General features: G+C 30.2%; 1 protein-coding gene across 1 annotated transcript; it reads right to left on the minus strand.

The window, feature by feature from the left end:
* Positions 1-1,463: 1,463 nt before the first annotated feature.
* Positions 1,464-4,788, minus strand: LOC107958894 (indole-3-pyruvate monooxygenase YUCCA6). Its single transcript, XM_016894798.2, has 4 exons — positions 3,696-4,788; positions 2,760-3,008; positions 2,436-2,558; positions 1,464-2,342 (listed from the first exon to the last, which is right to left on the minus strand). Exons 1-4 carry the CDS (start codon positions 4,389-4,391, stop codon positions 2,106-2,108), a joined length of 1,305 nt encoding a protein of 434 aa, XP_016750287.1. The 5' UTR covers positions 4,392-4,788; the 3' UTR covers positions 1,464-2,105.
* Positions 4,789-15,313: the final 10,525 nt, after the last annotated feature.

The raw sequence follows: 15,313 nt of genomic DNA on the forward strand, positions 1-15,313 counted from the left end.
AATAATTGCGCAAGAATAAAAGTTAAATATAACGTGTTCTTTATATTATGTAGTTCATATGGATGCCATATAATGAGGAACATATCGCAGCGCTCATACCATCATGGGTTACCGAGCAGCAACAGTTGTTCGTGTCAAATGTGCCGTTGATTCATTTCCATATGGTGGAGTGGCACGATGGAAGTCGGGTTTTGAGGCAGTTTGGTTGCGCACAACCTATCCCGTACCCTCCCGTCAACATTAAAGAAGTTCACGGAATGGACAAAAAGGGTTCGGGTCGAGACTCTTTAAATTGGGCGCAAAAACATGAACCATATATCTTTCTATGAAATATGGGACATTCGAGGCGCCCTCTCTTGTATACCTTAGATGGAGGGTTTTTTCCTACGCCCGAGTACACGGCATGGTATATGGCATACGGAAAACCCTTTATATTCTAAGGTAAATACATGCTGATCCACAAAGACGAGCAACCGGAATCTTCTCGATGGCAACCAAGGAACGCACAACCGCGTAGTAATCGAGTTCCGTCATTCGGTGAAATCGAGTCTGATACTACCTCGAACCCCGATCTCAAGCCAGAATATGAAGCATCCGGCTCATCATCACACCCCAGGGATCCGGATCCACTGCGAGATATTCCTCCATTGTTCGAGAATATATATATTTTTTTGCACTGGGTGCCGACCATTGACAGGCTAGCACCCAAAAAAATTTTTTTTTTGGAACTCGTATTTTCGAGAGAAAAAAAATTGAAAAAAAAATTTAAGTTTTTTTTTTTGTACTGGGTGCTGGCCATTGATAGGCCAGCACCCAAATTTTAAAAAAAAAAACTCGTATTTTTTAAGAGCAAAAAAAAAATTTCGAAAAAAAATTAATTTTTTTGGTACTGAGTGCCGGCCATTGACAGGCCAGCATCCCAAATTTTTTAAAAAAAAAATCGTGTTTTTAGAGAGCAAAAAAAATTTTGAAAAAAAAATTGCATTTTTTTTTCTGGTACTGGGTGCCGGCCATTGACAGGCCAGCACCCAAATTTTTTTTTAAAACTCGTATTTTTAGAGAGTAAAAAAAAATTTTGAAAAAAAAGTTGAATTTTTTTTATTGTACTGGGTGCCGGCCATTGACAGGCCAGCACCCAAAATTTTTTTTAAAACTCGTATTTTGTATACCAATATGATACGATTTTTTTAAAAAAATACTCTGGTGTCAATGGCCAAAACTAAAAAAAATAATTTTTTCAAAGCCTGACATAATCATCTGGCAATCATGAGTATAAAATACGAGTTGATGCCTGCCATTGACAGGCCAAAACCTAATTTTATTGTTCATTTCAAGTTATTTTTGTGATTATTTTTTAACCTGAATCATTTTTATAAATATCAAAATTTTTTGAATTATTTTAGTAAAATAGCCAAGCCAAGCACTACAACAGCAAAAAGCCAAACAAATAATAAATGCTTTAATGATGAAGCTGCATCTATTGTTACTATTGATTATGGTAATAAATCACAATCTCCAAAGCCTTATGGAAAGTATAGGTCAAAAAACACAATCATACGCCATGAAAAACACTTACCAGATAGAACCCATAGCTCCAGTTTTTTCCTTTTATCTCTTTATAAATATTTATATATTCAATCAAATACTCAAATTTCAGCTTCATCTGAATCTCTGTGTCTCACCCTAAAAACGAAAAAGTATGATGCCTAATTAGGGAAAAATGGTAATGTACAAGATGTACAGATATAATCTCAGGTCCCTCACACAATCCAAACAAAAAACCGACCCGTTTTCTTAAACAGTTTGAAATTCAACTTCCTTTCATATACGTCCCAAGACTTGCAATGGCAGCTGGCTTTGGTGTCATCTTGAAAAAGGAGACAAGGGTTCACTGAGACAACTCACTTCCTTAATTTTGCGTTCATGTGCCTTTGGCTTTGGCTGTGAATCAATCGATATCCACTGCTGCATGTTCACGTGCAGACGCAGTATATTATGTAGTATATCTTCCATCTTCAACCAAAAAAACTCTCGCTCTCTGACGATTTTAATTCAAAAAACCCAAGAAAAATAAAGCTAAGGGAAAAATGAATCAATCACGGAGATTATGATGATGAATCTGAGGAAGGTTGCTGCAAAAGTGAACGAGTGAAGGCCATACGGTGTTTTGCTTCATGTTTCCAACACCGTTCAATGTCTTCTGCAATCCTCCTAGCATCCATTGATGTACCAAGTAACCCACGTTTTGTGAACCCCACGGCGTATAGCCCACTTTCACCTTTCCACCCATTAGGGAATGGCCTTCGAGGGTACCCATCTTTCTCTGAGAACATCTCTCTTTCCTGTCAATATTTCAATTTCCTCTTTTCTTTTAGCCTTTTTTTTGGGGGGGGGGGGTAAAGGAAATAAAGATAAAAGGGCAAGTATATATATACCTTTAGCCAAGAGGGTACATTGCTTTTATAACCAGTTGCTAAGATGATTGCATCAAAGTTCTCAGTTCTGCCATTAACAAACTCCACGGCATATCGTTTTAGGCGTTTAATGCTTGGACATACCTATAGTATAACAACACTTATAAGTTAAAGAATTTCGAAATTTAACAAAAAAAATGGTATGGGAATTATTGGGAAACTATGTTTGTGGCAAAAAAGAAAAGCATGTGGGTACGATTGTGGAAACACAGTTCGTTAGTTGTCATCAATGAATGAAAAAAAAGGGGAGGTGTGATGTGATTTCAATGAGAAAAGGCAAAGTACCTTAATGTCTCCACTTTTGATATTGGCAAGCGTGCCAACATCTAAGACGGGGGTCTTTCCAGACAGATTCTTGAGTTCCAAGGGACCCAATCGTGGCCGGTCCAATCCGATGCGAGCGGTGTCACCCAGCATCAACCACGATACAATCAGCAATAAGCGATCGACGAACCGAATGGGTAGCCACTTGAGCAACCACATGGACAACCCGAAAGTTGATCGCCCCAGCATCTCTCGTGGAAGGACGTGCACCTTCAGTTCCATAAAACAAAAAATTGGACTCAAAACTAAAAAAGCAAAAACATGAGTTGATATAGTATGGGTTAATTGCCTCCAGGCCATTCCTCCATAACTTTGGAGTAAGTTTTCTTTAGTCTTTTCCAGGGGGAAAAAACACTTAATCATAGGGACAAAAAAAAAAGGTGTAGATTCATGATGATTACGACAACACAAGATCTTAACGATGATGAGCATGCTTGAGAATCCCAAGAAAGTGAAAGATCAAAGATTTGATCTTCTCTTTAAATTGTGATTTATATAATTATGTTAAATATTTTTTCCCTATCTATCCCAATTAAGATCTCTTTTTTGGACCCAAAAGAGATCTCTTTGTTCACCTGAAATTATTACTTAGTAATAGATTGGTTTGAAGCGACACAAACTATGGCAGTTGTGCCATTTATGGTGAAACATAAGCAAAAAGATTGAAAAACCTTGTTCAATTAAAAACCATCTTTTATTCCTCACAAAACAAAGAGGGGGCTTCAGAAAACTTTTTTTTTTTTGGTAGTGAACTTTACCATTAAAACAATGAAAAAGATAAAAGAAAAACCTTTAGTGGATATGATTTTGGGTTAAATATGTTTAGTGGGAAAGAGAAGAAATTTTATATCGAAGAAGAGAGAGAGAGAGAGAGAGAGATGGTGAAGAAGTACTTACTGTATCTCTGACCACAAGTGAAGGCCTAGCATTATGATTGCAAAGATCCAAACACACCTCCATTCCTGAATTCCCACACCCCACCACTAAAACCCTTTTTCCTCTGAACTCTTCTCCACTTTTATACAAACTTGTATGCCATATGTCCCCACCAAACTCTCCCATTCCTTCCATCTCCGGCATCACCGCCTCCGCATTCTCTCCCGTCGCCACCACCAACCACCGGCACACGTATTCCGTCCCTTTCCCATTTACTCCAACGCTTTTCACCCGCCAAAACCCCAGCGTGGCGTCGTACTCGGCTTGGGAAACCGTCTCATTGAACCGTGGTTTAATATCGAACTCCCTTGCGTATGCTTCCAAGTAGTCCACGAATTGTTGCTTAGTAGGGTAAGTTGGGAAATCAGTAGGGAACCCCATCAGAGGAAGTTCGCAGAACTGTTTAGGCAAGTGAAGGCGTAGACGATCGTAGGTCTTGAGTTGCCACAAAGATGCTATGCAGTTGGATCTCTCTAGGACTACACTTGGCACCCCTTTCTCTTTTAAGCAAGCTGCTGTGGCTAGACCCGAAGGCCCTGCACCAACGATAAGTGGCCCTGGAACACATATGCAACGCCACGACGCCGACGTATTCATCTTCTCTATGAATATGGGATCGTGTGCTTGTTTTCCTTGTATTTCTGTCAAGCAATCCATGAACAGACCGCAATTTGAGACTAATTTTTTTTTTATACCACCACTATATATATATATCCTTTTTGTTAGCTATACGTAGCTAGCTACTACGCAACTAAATAGCTACCGCTAGCTAAAGTACGTTCAGGTTGAGGTTTTTGATGAGTTTCCAAAGGGAAGGAAAAGGAAAATGAAACTAAAAAGGGCAAGAAATTGCTGTACTTCGAGGCTTAAGATAGAGGGAGAGACAGATGGTGATGTACTGATATAATATATATAACTCTCTTCTATGTGTATATTTCTTTGGAGAATGTTCTGTGAAGAATTCTATTCATATATGAGGTAAATTAAGAAGCAACTAAAAAAAAAAAAAGAAGGAAAACTTAAAGTGGGGACAATGTTTTTTTTTTTCACAAAATAGACAGACAGACAGTATTGAAGTTTAGAGATGCTGGTAGGATAGAGTGTGTTCCGTGTATATAAACGGTAAAAAAATGGAATTAACTCTTTTTTTTTACAAAAAAACCCCTAAACTAATAATCCCAAAAAATAGGATTATATGTTAAAATTATGATTAATGTAGAAAAGATGCTGGTAGGATTCTCACAGGATATTGAGTTTTGATTATGGTTGGCAATCATAGGACCAAGTTGGGGCGTGGTGGGCTGTGAATAATAGCCGAGATGCCTCCACATCCAATGGTGTTGAAATTGGAGTATTACTATTGGGATATTTTTTGGATTCTAGGGGCCGATTCTGTAATCATGGGATTTTAGATTCAAGTGTTTTAGAACAACAAAAAAGCAGGATGGCATGTGCATTTGGTTCAGTTTTATGCATGAGTTGCCTCCCATCAATGTTTGCAGCTTCAGTTTGACACAGACTAGTTTATGTTTCAATGTTGCGAACTTGATTTGGAATTTGAATTCAATACAGCAAATATATATATATTGTGAAGTGGGATTCGGCTTGTCATAAGGCAATGGTGGTGATGATTAGAGTGAGAATGGCATGGCGGTTAGGGTGGGGATGGATCACTGGCCATTGTCACATTGGTGCATGACGGTCCCAACATTTAATATTTGAAGTAATTTCGTGTTTGCAGGGAAGGCCCTACCAATGCCAATGCCATTGCCATTGCCCATGGCTTCCTGCTTATCTTATGATTTTTCTTTTGCCCACAGCAACTTCAACAAACTGGATACTTAAAATATCATCACATCCCCGTAAGGGATTGTTGCCTTTCATTTAGTCCTTGATATTTTATATTTTTATTCCAAGTAACTGGTTTGATTTTACAGTTTTCGGTTTGATGGAATTAATTGCGGAATAAAAAGTTGTGGTCTAATCCATAGCTGGATGAGGTCGTGCCATTGTTTGGTTTAAATCATGTTCAGACCCAAGTTACACTGAGTTTGACCACCAAGTTTCATTTGGTTTTAGGAAACAGGAGTTATTTTTATTTTAGCTTTTGAAAATGGTAAAGCAGTAACCAATAAAAAGTCATTTTATTGTTTTACCTAAAGTTGATTTGTGATATTGAGGTTATTTATCTTTAAATAAATACAACACCATTTATATTTATATAAACAGTTTTTTTAACATCAATTTTATTAATTACTGATTACATTTCTTTTCTTTTATTTACTATGTTTCTATTATAAGAAAATATGAACCAAATATTTTTTGCTATTTACAAAATATATTTTTCATTATCCGAAAATAAAACATATAAAAACATATTTTTAAATGTCAAACAGAGCCCAAGTTTTTTTTTCTTTTTTAATGCTAGGTAGCAGCAATAAGTAATTTTATTATTTAAATATTATAAAATGTTCTTTAAAATGAATTTACAAATATGATTTATTAAAAATTAGAATAAATCTATACATGATTTGTACATATTGAAATTTGAACTCAAAATAATCTAAAAGAAAAATAGCACATGACATTTATGTATACTTAATATCTTAATCACTCATTTGTTATTATAAATTTTTTTAAAATATTTATAACAAAATATTATAATTAAATTTAAATAAAAATATTTTTTTTTTGTGTATTACAATAACATGGCAAAGCTCAAACAACAAACACGATTAGCACGACTCAAACCTAACCATTAAACCATCAAATAAAAGTTTAAAAACTAAAATTTAATTATCTTGTTGAATTCTGAGCGGAGACTATTTTAGTCTTGAACTTTGTTGCGTGATAAAATTTTAATCTAACTTATAAATCATAATTTATTGGTATTTAATTAGAATAAAATAAATTGATTTTTGTAATAACTTTACCATTAAGTGATAGTGCGTCAGCCGAAGAAGTCTCTAGCACGTGCACATGAATGATATTTTTCAACATCTTTCAAATATTTTCAAATTTGTAAGTTCAGTTTTGGATATTTTTAGAATTGTATACTTGATTTCGAATGATTTTCAATTGTTCACTCTCTTAAATATCTTTAAATCTTGTTGAAATAAATTCAAAAGAATTATGTTTAAATTAAATTTTGTTTCAATTAGTGCATCGATGCATTTCTTTAAACGATTATAACTGCAATAAAAAAATAATTTAGGTGAAAAACTATTAATCAAATTATCAATTAATAAAACAATACCAAATTAAATAAACTCAGTATAATATTAGTTATTGGCTTATTATATTCTTGGGTATTTCTGATTTTTTTTTCAATATCATATTTGTGTTTTTATAATTTAATGTGATATTTATATTTGGAAAAGTTATATATTTTGGTATCTAAAGGTATCGGTAGTAATTTTTTGGTATTTAATTTGGATTTTAATATTGATTTGATGAAAAATTTAATTGCTAATATAATTTTATTTGCAATTTTATAGTTTTGTTAATAGAATAAATTTAGTTTTATTGGATAAAAATGTATAACTTTTGCTAAATACAATTGCCACATCGGACCAAAAAAATTAGTTTCATTGGAACCGCACTAGACCGACCGAACGAAAACTGACTATTAAACCAGTATGGACATAGAAGTTGAACTAGTCTTTGAGCGAACTGCTCAAAATCTGTAAAAAAAAAAAAAAAACCTAGAAATCAAGACCAAAACCTACAGTTGAACTAGTTTTTATAATTATTCTAATATTTTATTAATTTTTATGATTTTTAGGTATTTATTTAGTTATTTTAGATCAATGGTTGTACCAACTGTATCACTAACTGATGGTCTGACCGATTCAATCACCAAATTTGGTTATTAAAACATTGAAGAAAACATAAATACCAGATTAGAGAAAAGTGTCAAACTCAAAAACCAAATAATATATTAAGCCTTAGTTATGAACTCACACATAATAAATCATAGATGGTCAACCCTCTTTATAATAGAGACACCTATAATGTCAATATTTGCCTAGATGTGTGCACGGGTCGGGCCGAGCTAAACTAAAAATTTATGGCCGTTTGCTTGGCTCGGCCCAACCCGAAAAATGGACCTAAAATATTGTCTAAGCCCTATCCGAATAAAAATGTTAAAACTCGGGCCTGCCTATATTAATTTTATATTATTTTTATATAATTTTAAAATATATATAATATATCAAAAATACTAAAAACATCAAAATAAATATTTCCCACCAATTGAAAATAAAATTTAAAAAATATGTATACTTAAATAGCACTAAGATAGATGCAATTTAACAAGAAAATACCTCTAAAATAATAATAATATTAACAAATATATTTAAAATAATAACAAAAGTAACAATAAAATAAGTTTTATACAATATCCAAACAATAACAACAAAATAGTAGCAACATAATAGTAAAATAGTAGCAGAATAGGTAGAAAACAATAAGAAATTAATATTAAAAAAACAGATTGTTTTTGTCATTTAGTGAATTTAGGTCGGGTCTAGACCAAAAATGTCTTACCCGAGACTTGACTTATTTTTTAAACGGGCCTTTTTTCGTCCAAGCCCATTTTTCGGGCCTATATTTTTGCCCAAACCCTCTTACATTTCTGGCAACCTATAAAATTATATTAGATTTAGATATTTTTTAAAAATTTTCAAATTAAAAACGTTAATATATTAATAACAATATTAATTAGTACCTTTAATAAAATTTAGAAATGTAATTTTATTTTTTAAAATTTATTTTTATCTAATGGTTATTATATTTTTGTATACAAAATTTAAATATTACATTAATTAAAATTTATTTTTATTTTACTTAGGAAATAACTAATTTTACTAAAGTTTATGAAAAAAAATTGTTATAAAAAATAATTTAATAAAAAATCTATATATTCTTATTTATTATTATTATTATTTTGTGATCGTTTTACCACTATTATTATAACATAATAAAATACAAATAATCGGCTCAACAACAAATTTGAAGTTTAGAATTCCAAAATCGCTTATTGGCATCAAATCCTAAATGCCATGTTCCCTATTTAACTTGTGTGTACGTTATAATGCTTGAGTTTAAATCTTATTAGACATAAATAAGTGAAAGCGTTGTTTTTCACGAAAAAATAAACAAACTTTAGAAGAATTTTAATACTAAAGGTCAATCATTCAACATAAATAATTTTTAGTCCCAGAAAATTATTAAAATATTTCCTTACAAAATTTATATAATGAACTGTCCTTAGCACATGATTATATTTTACATTTTAATCATATTGTCTCATCTACTCAAATTCATCATTTCACTTCCAATGAATCAGTTTTTCTTAAAACTTTCTGATAAACCATTATCCTTAGCTGTCACATTTTGCTAAGACTAAAAAACATTGTATTTTTCCTTCAACCATAAAAAATATTCAAAATTAAAACAAAATCACATCCTGCATTTAGAAGCTTGTTTTATATTTTTATTTTATTTTTTGATTTTAAATATTCAATTGTAATTATAAATATCATTAAATTTTTTTATTAAATTCGTTAGAGTGATATTTCAATTTTTTTAAATAGAGACAAGATAATCATATAGAAAAAAAAACATTACAATACACGTGAATTTAATTTAAAAACTACATCACCATTTTAATAAAAATAAGGCATTTAGGCTAATCAATAACCTTGTAAAAGTTGAGGTAGTAATTCTTGTCAAGAAGTTGAAATATAAAAATTAAATCTTAAATTATAACTTGATCATTGTCATATGATCTATAGAAAAAAATTACAGTGTCATGCCACTTTGTCACGTCTATAGTCTTTTTCTTTTTTTTTTTTACTCTTAGACACTAGTTAGCATAGAAATGACATGATAGTAACATAATAAGATAATTATCACATATAAGTATGTAAATCATTTGGACTAATTAATGCTATTGTAAAAGTAAAGGACCAAATTATGTAAATTTAAAAATATAAATATTAAATATCATATGTGAGCATAGTAGAGAAATTGAAACTACAATTCTACCATTATCTTATAATGATTAAAAATAGAGAGAAAATTCATGTCATTAGTTAGTCTAAATAATTAATTGACACTGTTAATAATTTTGGTAGCTAATATGGATTTAAAAAAAAAAGAAAAGAAAACTTATTCCACCTTAATATATCAAAATACTTTTTTGTTAAACTAATATTTTGTTTAAAAAAATATGTTAGAAAATTTATCAGAGTAATTAACAATATTAATTATTTATAAAAACATTATAAAAAACCAAATATTATTGTTGAATTATTGTAGAAATTCAAGTATAAATATTAAATTTTATTTTTAGTCCTAGTAGAGAGACCAAAAGTGATATTAGACCAATTAAAAAAAAAACTGAAAATGTGTCAAGTAGAGGAAGTAAAAGTGATAGTTGACCAAGATTGTATATAAAAAGAAGGGATAGAGAGACTGAACACGTGTGAAGTAGGAAGGATATGTTTAGCCACTAAACAGTAATTACAATAAAGTATAACTGTCAAGTAATAAATTATCATACCTAATTCCCTTCCCTACTTAAAAATTAGAGCCAGAGGCGAATCCAAAAAGCTGAAATTATATATTAATCTGTTTAAAATTATAAAAAATTAATTTAAACATTTAAAATTATAAATATATAAATTAAAAATTTTAAATTAATAAAAATAAAATTATATATTAATCTGTTTAAAATTATAAAAAATTAATTTAAACATTTAAAATTATAAATATATAAATTATTAAAAATTAAAATTTTATTTGACCCCTAAATTTTTTTAAATTTCGTCCTTGATTAGAGAAAATAATTAAAATATTAACTTAAACATGATGTGAATCAATCAATAAATTTCAAAACATATCCTAACAGAAATAATTAACAAGAGTTACTGTAAGTAGAAAATTCTCAAAAAAAAAAAAAGAAGAAGAAATCAACCTTACGCCATATCCGTCTTATCATGGTAGTAGTAAAAAGAAGCAAGAGATCTATATTATAAATAAATAAGTAGGGAACTGTTTGATAGCCATGCATGGAGTGGATATCTAGTAAACTAGGCATTTAGGCAAAGGCTAAACAATAATAAAAAGTATAGGATGAGTCATGAGATGAAATTACAGCTGATTTATGAAGAAAAATAATAATAATCAATCAATAAGATTGTATCAAAGACCAGCAAATTCATCTAGCAAACTTGAGTCTTGTCACACTTCAATTCCCCAATCAATCATTGATTTTCTGTTCTAAAAAAATAAAAGAGCCCTCTTGTAATACACCTAGCTAGCCTCATACATTGTTACCAATATTTTCTTTTTGTAAAAAAAAAAGGTGATAAAAGAGTCCAGTTTTGACTTCCCATCCAATCAAAGTGAAGCAGGTAAATAGATACATGTGAAACTGAAGCAGTTCCAGTCAAACCTAATTACCGTTTGATCCCTCTCCTGTCCTCACTTAATTTGTCTCACTCATCCCTTTATCACGGCGTAATAAATGTCTAATTACAGGAATGTGTCACTCATTCTTACCCATTTCATAATAGGAGATGACATGCATATTCAGAATTTTACTACATTTACTCTTTTATTATCCATGTTAATATAGTTGCGTTTTTTTTTTAATTTGCTTGATATAAAAATAACCAAATAAATGAAAGGTGTTAGTAGGTGAGAAACAGATTGAGGAAGCCGTACTTAGGAATTTATTGTCCTTTGCTTTTTGCTTTGCTTCATTTCAAAGTTTATCCCTATCCCTATCCCATGCATGCCCTGTTGCAATTTTTTCATCGTTTCTGATTTTTTCTTTAATAATCTTGTAGGTATGTATGTAAACTTTCAATTTTTAAACTTATGTGTGTACAACGTTCCAATTATTGTCTCCAAAAAATAAAAATAAAAATGTAAACTACTAATTAAGTATTAAAGATGGGTTGCGGATCATATAATTAAGTATGTTACAGTTAGTAATTTAATTTTACAACTATTTATAGAACTTCTAGTTTTGATACAAGATTTAGTATTTGTTGATCGTAATATTTTGTTGTCTGATTAATGTTAACAAGTTGATGTAATCGCTTCATGATGTTTCTTTTTACTGAAAAAAGAAAAGATGTTGTCAGCACTCAACCAATTAACATTAATAAAGGAGATAATAACATCTTAATTTAACCTAAAAGAAATTCTAACATATAAAATTTATATCTAAATTCTGTGTAAAAGACTGATTAAGTTAGTGTTGTTTATTAATCCGATAATTGAATAGTTATTGAAAACCATTCTTTTTATAAATAACAAGTATTGTTATGAGAATAGTTTTGTCATATTAAAAAGCTGACTAAATTAAAAGAATTTTAATATTTGTATTTATTTATTTTAGGTAGTAACATGGTTGATGGGCCTACTTCAGAAACCCAAACTTTGCCCAATGATATGAGCTTTCCGTAAAGAATCACCTCTGTGGGTTAAGAGTAGAATGGGGTATTAATTATCATATCTTCATTTTGACGAGACAGCTTTAATGGAAATTAAAGGGGCGAAATTTTGTGTAATAATAAAGTACAAATATAAATTTTAAAAATAATATTATTGAAAAAAAATCAATCACGAATTATAAATATCAACAATAAAACGAGAAAATATTATTTAAGATGTGCTGACCTTTTTCTTATTTATACTCACTTTCAAAAAGTCAACTTTAGTTAAAAAATATATTTATGCTTACTTTAGCTAATCACACTGTTTTTGTTGGATTTTCTTTTAAGTTGGTAGGTTATGAATGACTAAAAAATATCATCGTCAAGTGTTTAAAATGCTTTTGAGTTTATATTATTCAAAATTTTATAATAATAAAATTAAGATTTAGATGAGTCTTTTTAATCTTAGGTACGTATGATTATTGCATGTATAATCACTTATTTTTAATTTAATTTTTTTAAATGAATTTTTAAACTTTAATCAGTATTTCATATCCCTTAAATTGATTTTTAAAATATTACATTTATAAAGTTAAAAATATGCATTATGACGTAAAATTTAAAATTTGCTATGTGATAACATATCTATGATATATAATTTTTAACCTAAATTACTTTTGTTATCTAAACAAACCCTAATTTACCACTATCCTTGTATGCTGAAATGTGAAATGACTTATTCTAATTTGTCAACAAAGTTAATTATCTAACACGAATGTTGGTTTGTCCATTAATTAAAAAGTGGAGGTTTCATCATAATTTTGGGGCATGAGATATTGTGCTAATAAGAAAGGTGTTTTAACCTAATAAAAAATCTTCATCCAGAAATCAACAAATGGAAGGATCATTAATTAGCTAAGTTTACGCAACCCCTCCCCACCCACAACAAAAATTTCAGTCAAAATTTCCATCATCTTAATTGATGATCATGAGATATATAAGTTGTTAATCCAAATGTTATGCGTGTTTAAAATGAATTTAGAGATGTTACACTTTGAAAGTGTACAGTCTTTGAAGTTGAATTATGTGGCATCTTTAATGGTTTAACTTTCATTCAAATCATGAGTTACTATGGTTTGAGGATTCAAATTAATAGTGTGAAGGTGATCAAAACCATTCAGGACTCTCTTTGACAAGTTTCAACTCTGTTTTCATTAGACGTATTCATCATCTCTTAGTGAACGCAAGAGAATATAATAAAATTGTTGTCTGCTTGCTTAAAATGGGTTTAAAAACAAATCAATGATTAAAGACATTTGAAGGAATTTCAAAGGAGGTACTAGCACTTTTTTCTATTGCCTATCCAAGTGGCAATCTCACACATAAAAACATTATGTAATTAGTCTTATTTGATTATTTTACCTGCCAAAAAAAAAATAAATCCTTAAATCATCATGGATTCTTGAATATTAATTTGGTTTGTTTTAGTTTTTGTCTGTTTTGTTGGGCAGCTAAATCAATGAATATGATAATAAAAAGATAATAATGCACATTATTATATATAGAAAATAGTGATTCGCGTGCTCATATATAAAAATATAAAATTATTAATTATGTACTTCAACTTGTAAAAGTATTCGCAATGGTTATAGTTGACAATTCTTTGAGTATTAGAGAAATATTAAAACCGAAAGTAAAATGTAACCATCTTCTTAATTTGTCATTAGCATCAAATCATGATGATATTTAGTGGGGTAGGAAAGATGTAAAATTAAAGTAAAGTGAGCTACTGTGAAAGTTAACCCACGAAAATAAATCATATATATCATCAGAGTAACTAAGAAAATCAATCATTCAAATTAAACCATTAATTTATCTTTTAATTTAATGAAAAAAATGTGCTATCTAGCATTATTAAAAACAGTAATGGTTGATTTATACTCACCAAACAAATTAAGAAAAAATCACATGCCTTCTTCTTGTAATTTATTATTTTAGCACCATATATATAGTTTCATTGCTCAATATTTTTTTAAACGGGAAAGGATTGTATGAAACAGTGACGCCACGTCATCTGTATCATTTTCCAATAGTTTTATGCCACATCAGTACTCTTATCTTGAATTTCAAGATTTTATCCTGAAAAAAATCCAATCCAAATTAAAATATTAAAATTCAGGATAAAATCCTGAAATTTAGTATAAGAATACTGATATGGCATAAAACTATTGGAAAGAGATACAGATGATGTAATAGCCCGATTTTAGGCTTAGTCGGAACAGTGGTTTCGGGACCACAAATCCGACGAAAAAAAAAATGTAATGGCTTGAATTTTCAGAGGTGTCGGAACGGTGATTCGAGATCACTAAATTCGACAAATGGGTAGAAAATATTATTAATTTAGTAAGTATAAGTTAAATATGAAGTTAGGAAAATTTTTGAAATAGTGAATAGTGCACTAGAAATAAATATTAAAATAATTAGAATCGAAATGAGGTATCAAGACCTCGGGGATTTTAAACTGAGCCATAAATATTTTTATAAATATTCATGGAGTGTTAAAAAGTTAGTATTAAAGTTTCGTTAAGAAATTTTAAAGTTCCGATAATTAATTGAACAAAAAGGACTAAATTGTAACAAATGCAAAATTTTGGGAAATGATTAAATAGCTTAAATGATAAAAGGAAGAGGGCTTTAAAGGCAAATAGACCCAAGGTCTATTTGGGCTGGACGGCAGAGGCATGAAATCAGCAAGAAAGTAAGGAGAATTAAGGGCAAAATTGGAAAATTGCAAAATTTGCTTAATAAAGTTAGGACCCAAGTGGAAAGTGATAAGTAATAGCTTCGGCTATACTTATCTGATCAAGTGACAAAGTGATAAGTGGTAGCTTTAGCTACACTTATCTGATCAAGTCACAAGTGGAAAGTGATAAGTAATAGCTTCGGCTATACTTATCTGATCAAGTGACAAAGTGATAAGTGGTAGCTTTAGCTACACTTATCTGATCAAGTGACAAGTGGAAAGTGATAAGTAATAGCTTCGGCTATACTTATCTGATCAAGTGACAAAGTGATAAGTGATAGCTTCGGCTACACTTATCTGATCAAGTGACAAGTGAAAAGTGA

The sequence above is a fragment of the Gossypium hirsutum genome, chromosome A05 (genome assembly GCF_007990345.1).
Source record: "Gossypium hirsutum isolate 1008001.06 chromosome A05, Gossypium_hirsutum_v2.1, whole genome shotgun sequence".
Classification (NCBI taxonomy): domain Eukaryota; kingdom Viridiplantae; phylum Streptophyta; class Magnoliopsida; order Malvales; family Malvaceae; genus Gossypium; species Gossypium hirsutum.

What these genes read in the sequence shown, in the direction of transcription:
- LOC107958894 (XM_016894798.2), bottom strand. Translation starts at nt 4,391, where the DNA reads ATGGATTGCTTGACAGAAATACAAGGAAAACAAGCACACGATCCCATA. An exon ending in CACTTGTGGTCAGAGATACA is followed by an intron (nt 3,009 to 3,695) that starts GTAAGTACTTCT and finishes ATGGAACTGAAG; the next exon opens with GTGCACGTCCTTCCACGAGA. An exon ending in TCAAAAGTGGAGACATTAAG is followed by an intron (nt 2,559 to 2,759) that starts GTACTTTGCCTT and finishes GTTATACTATAG; the next exon opens with GTATGTCCAAGCATTAAACG.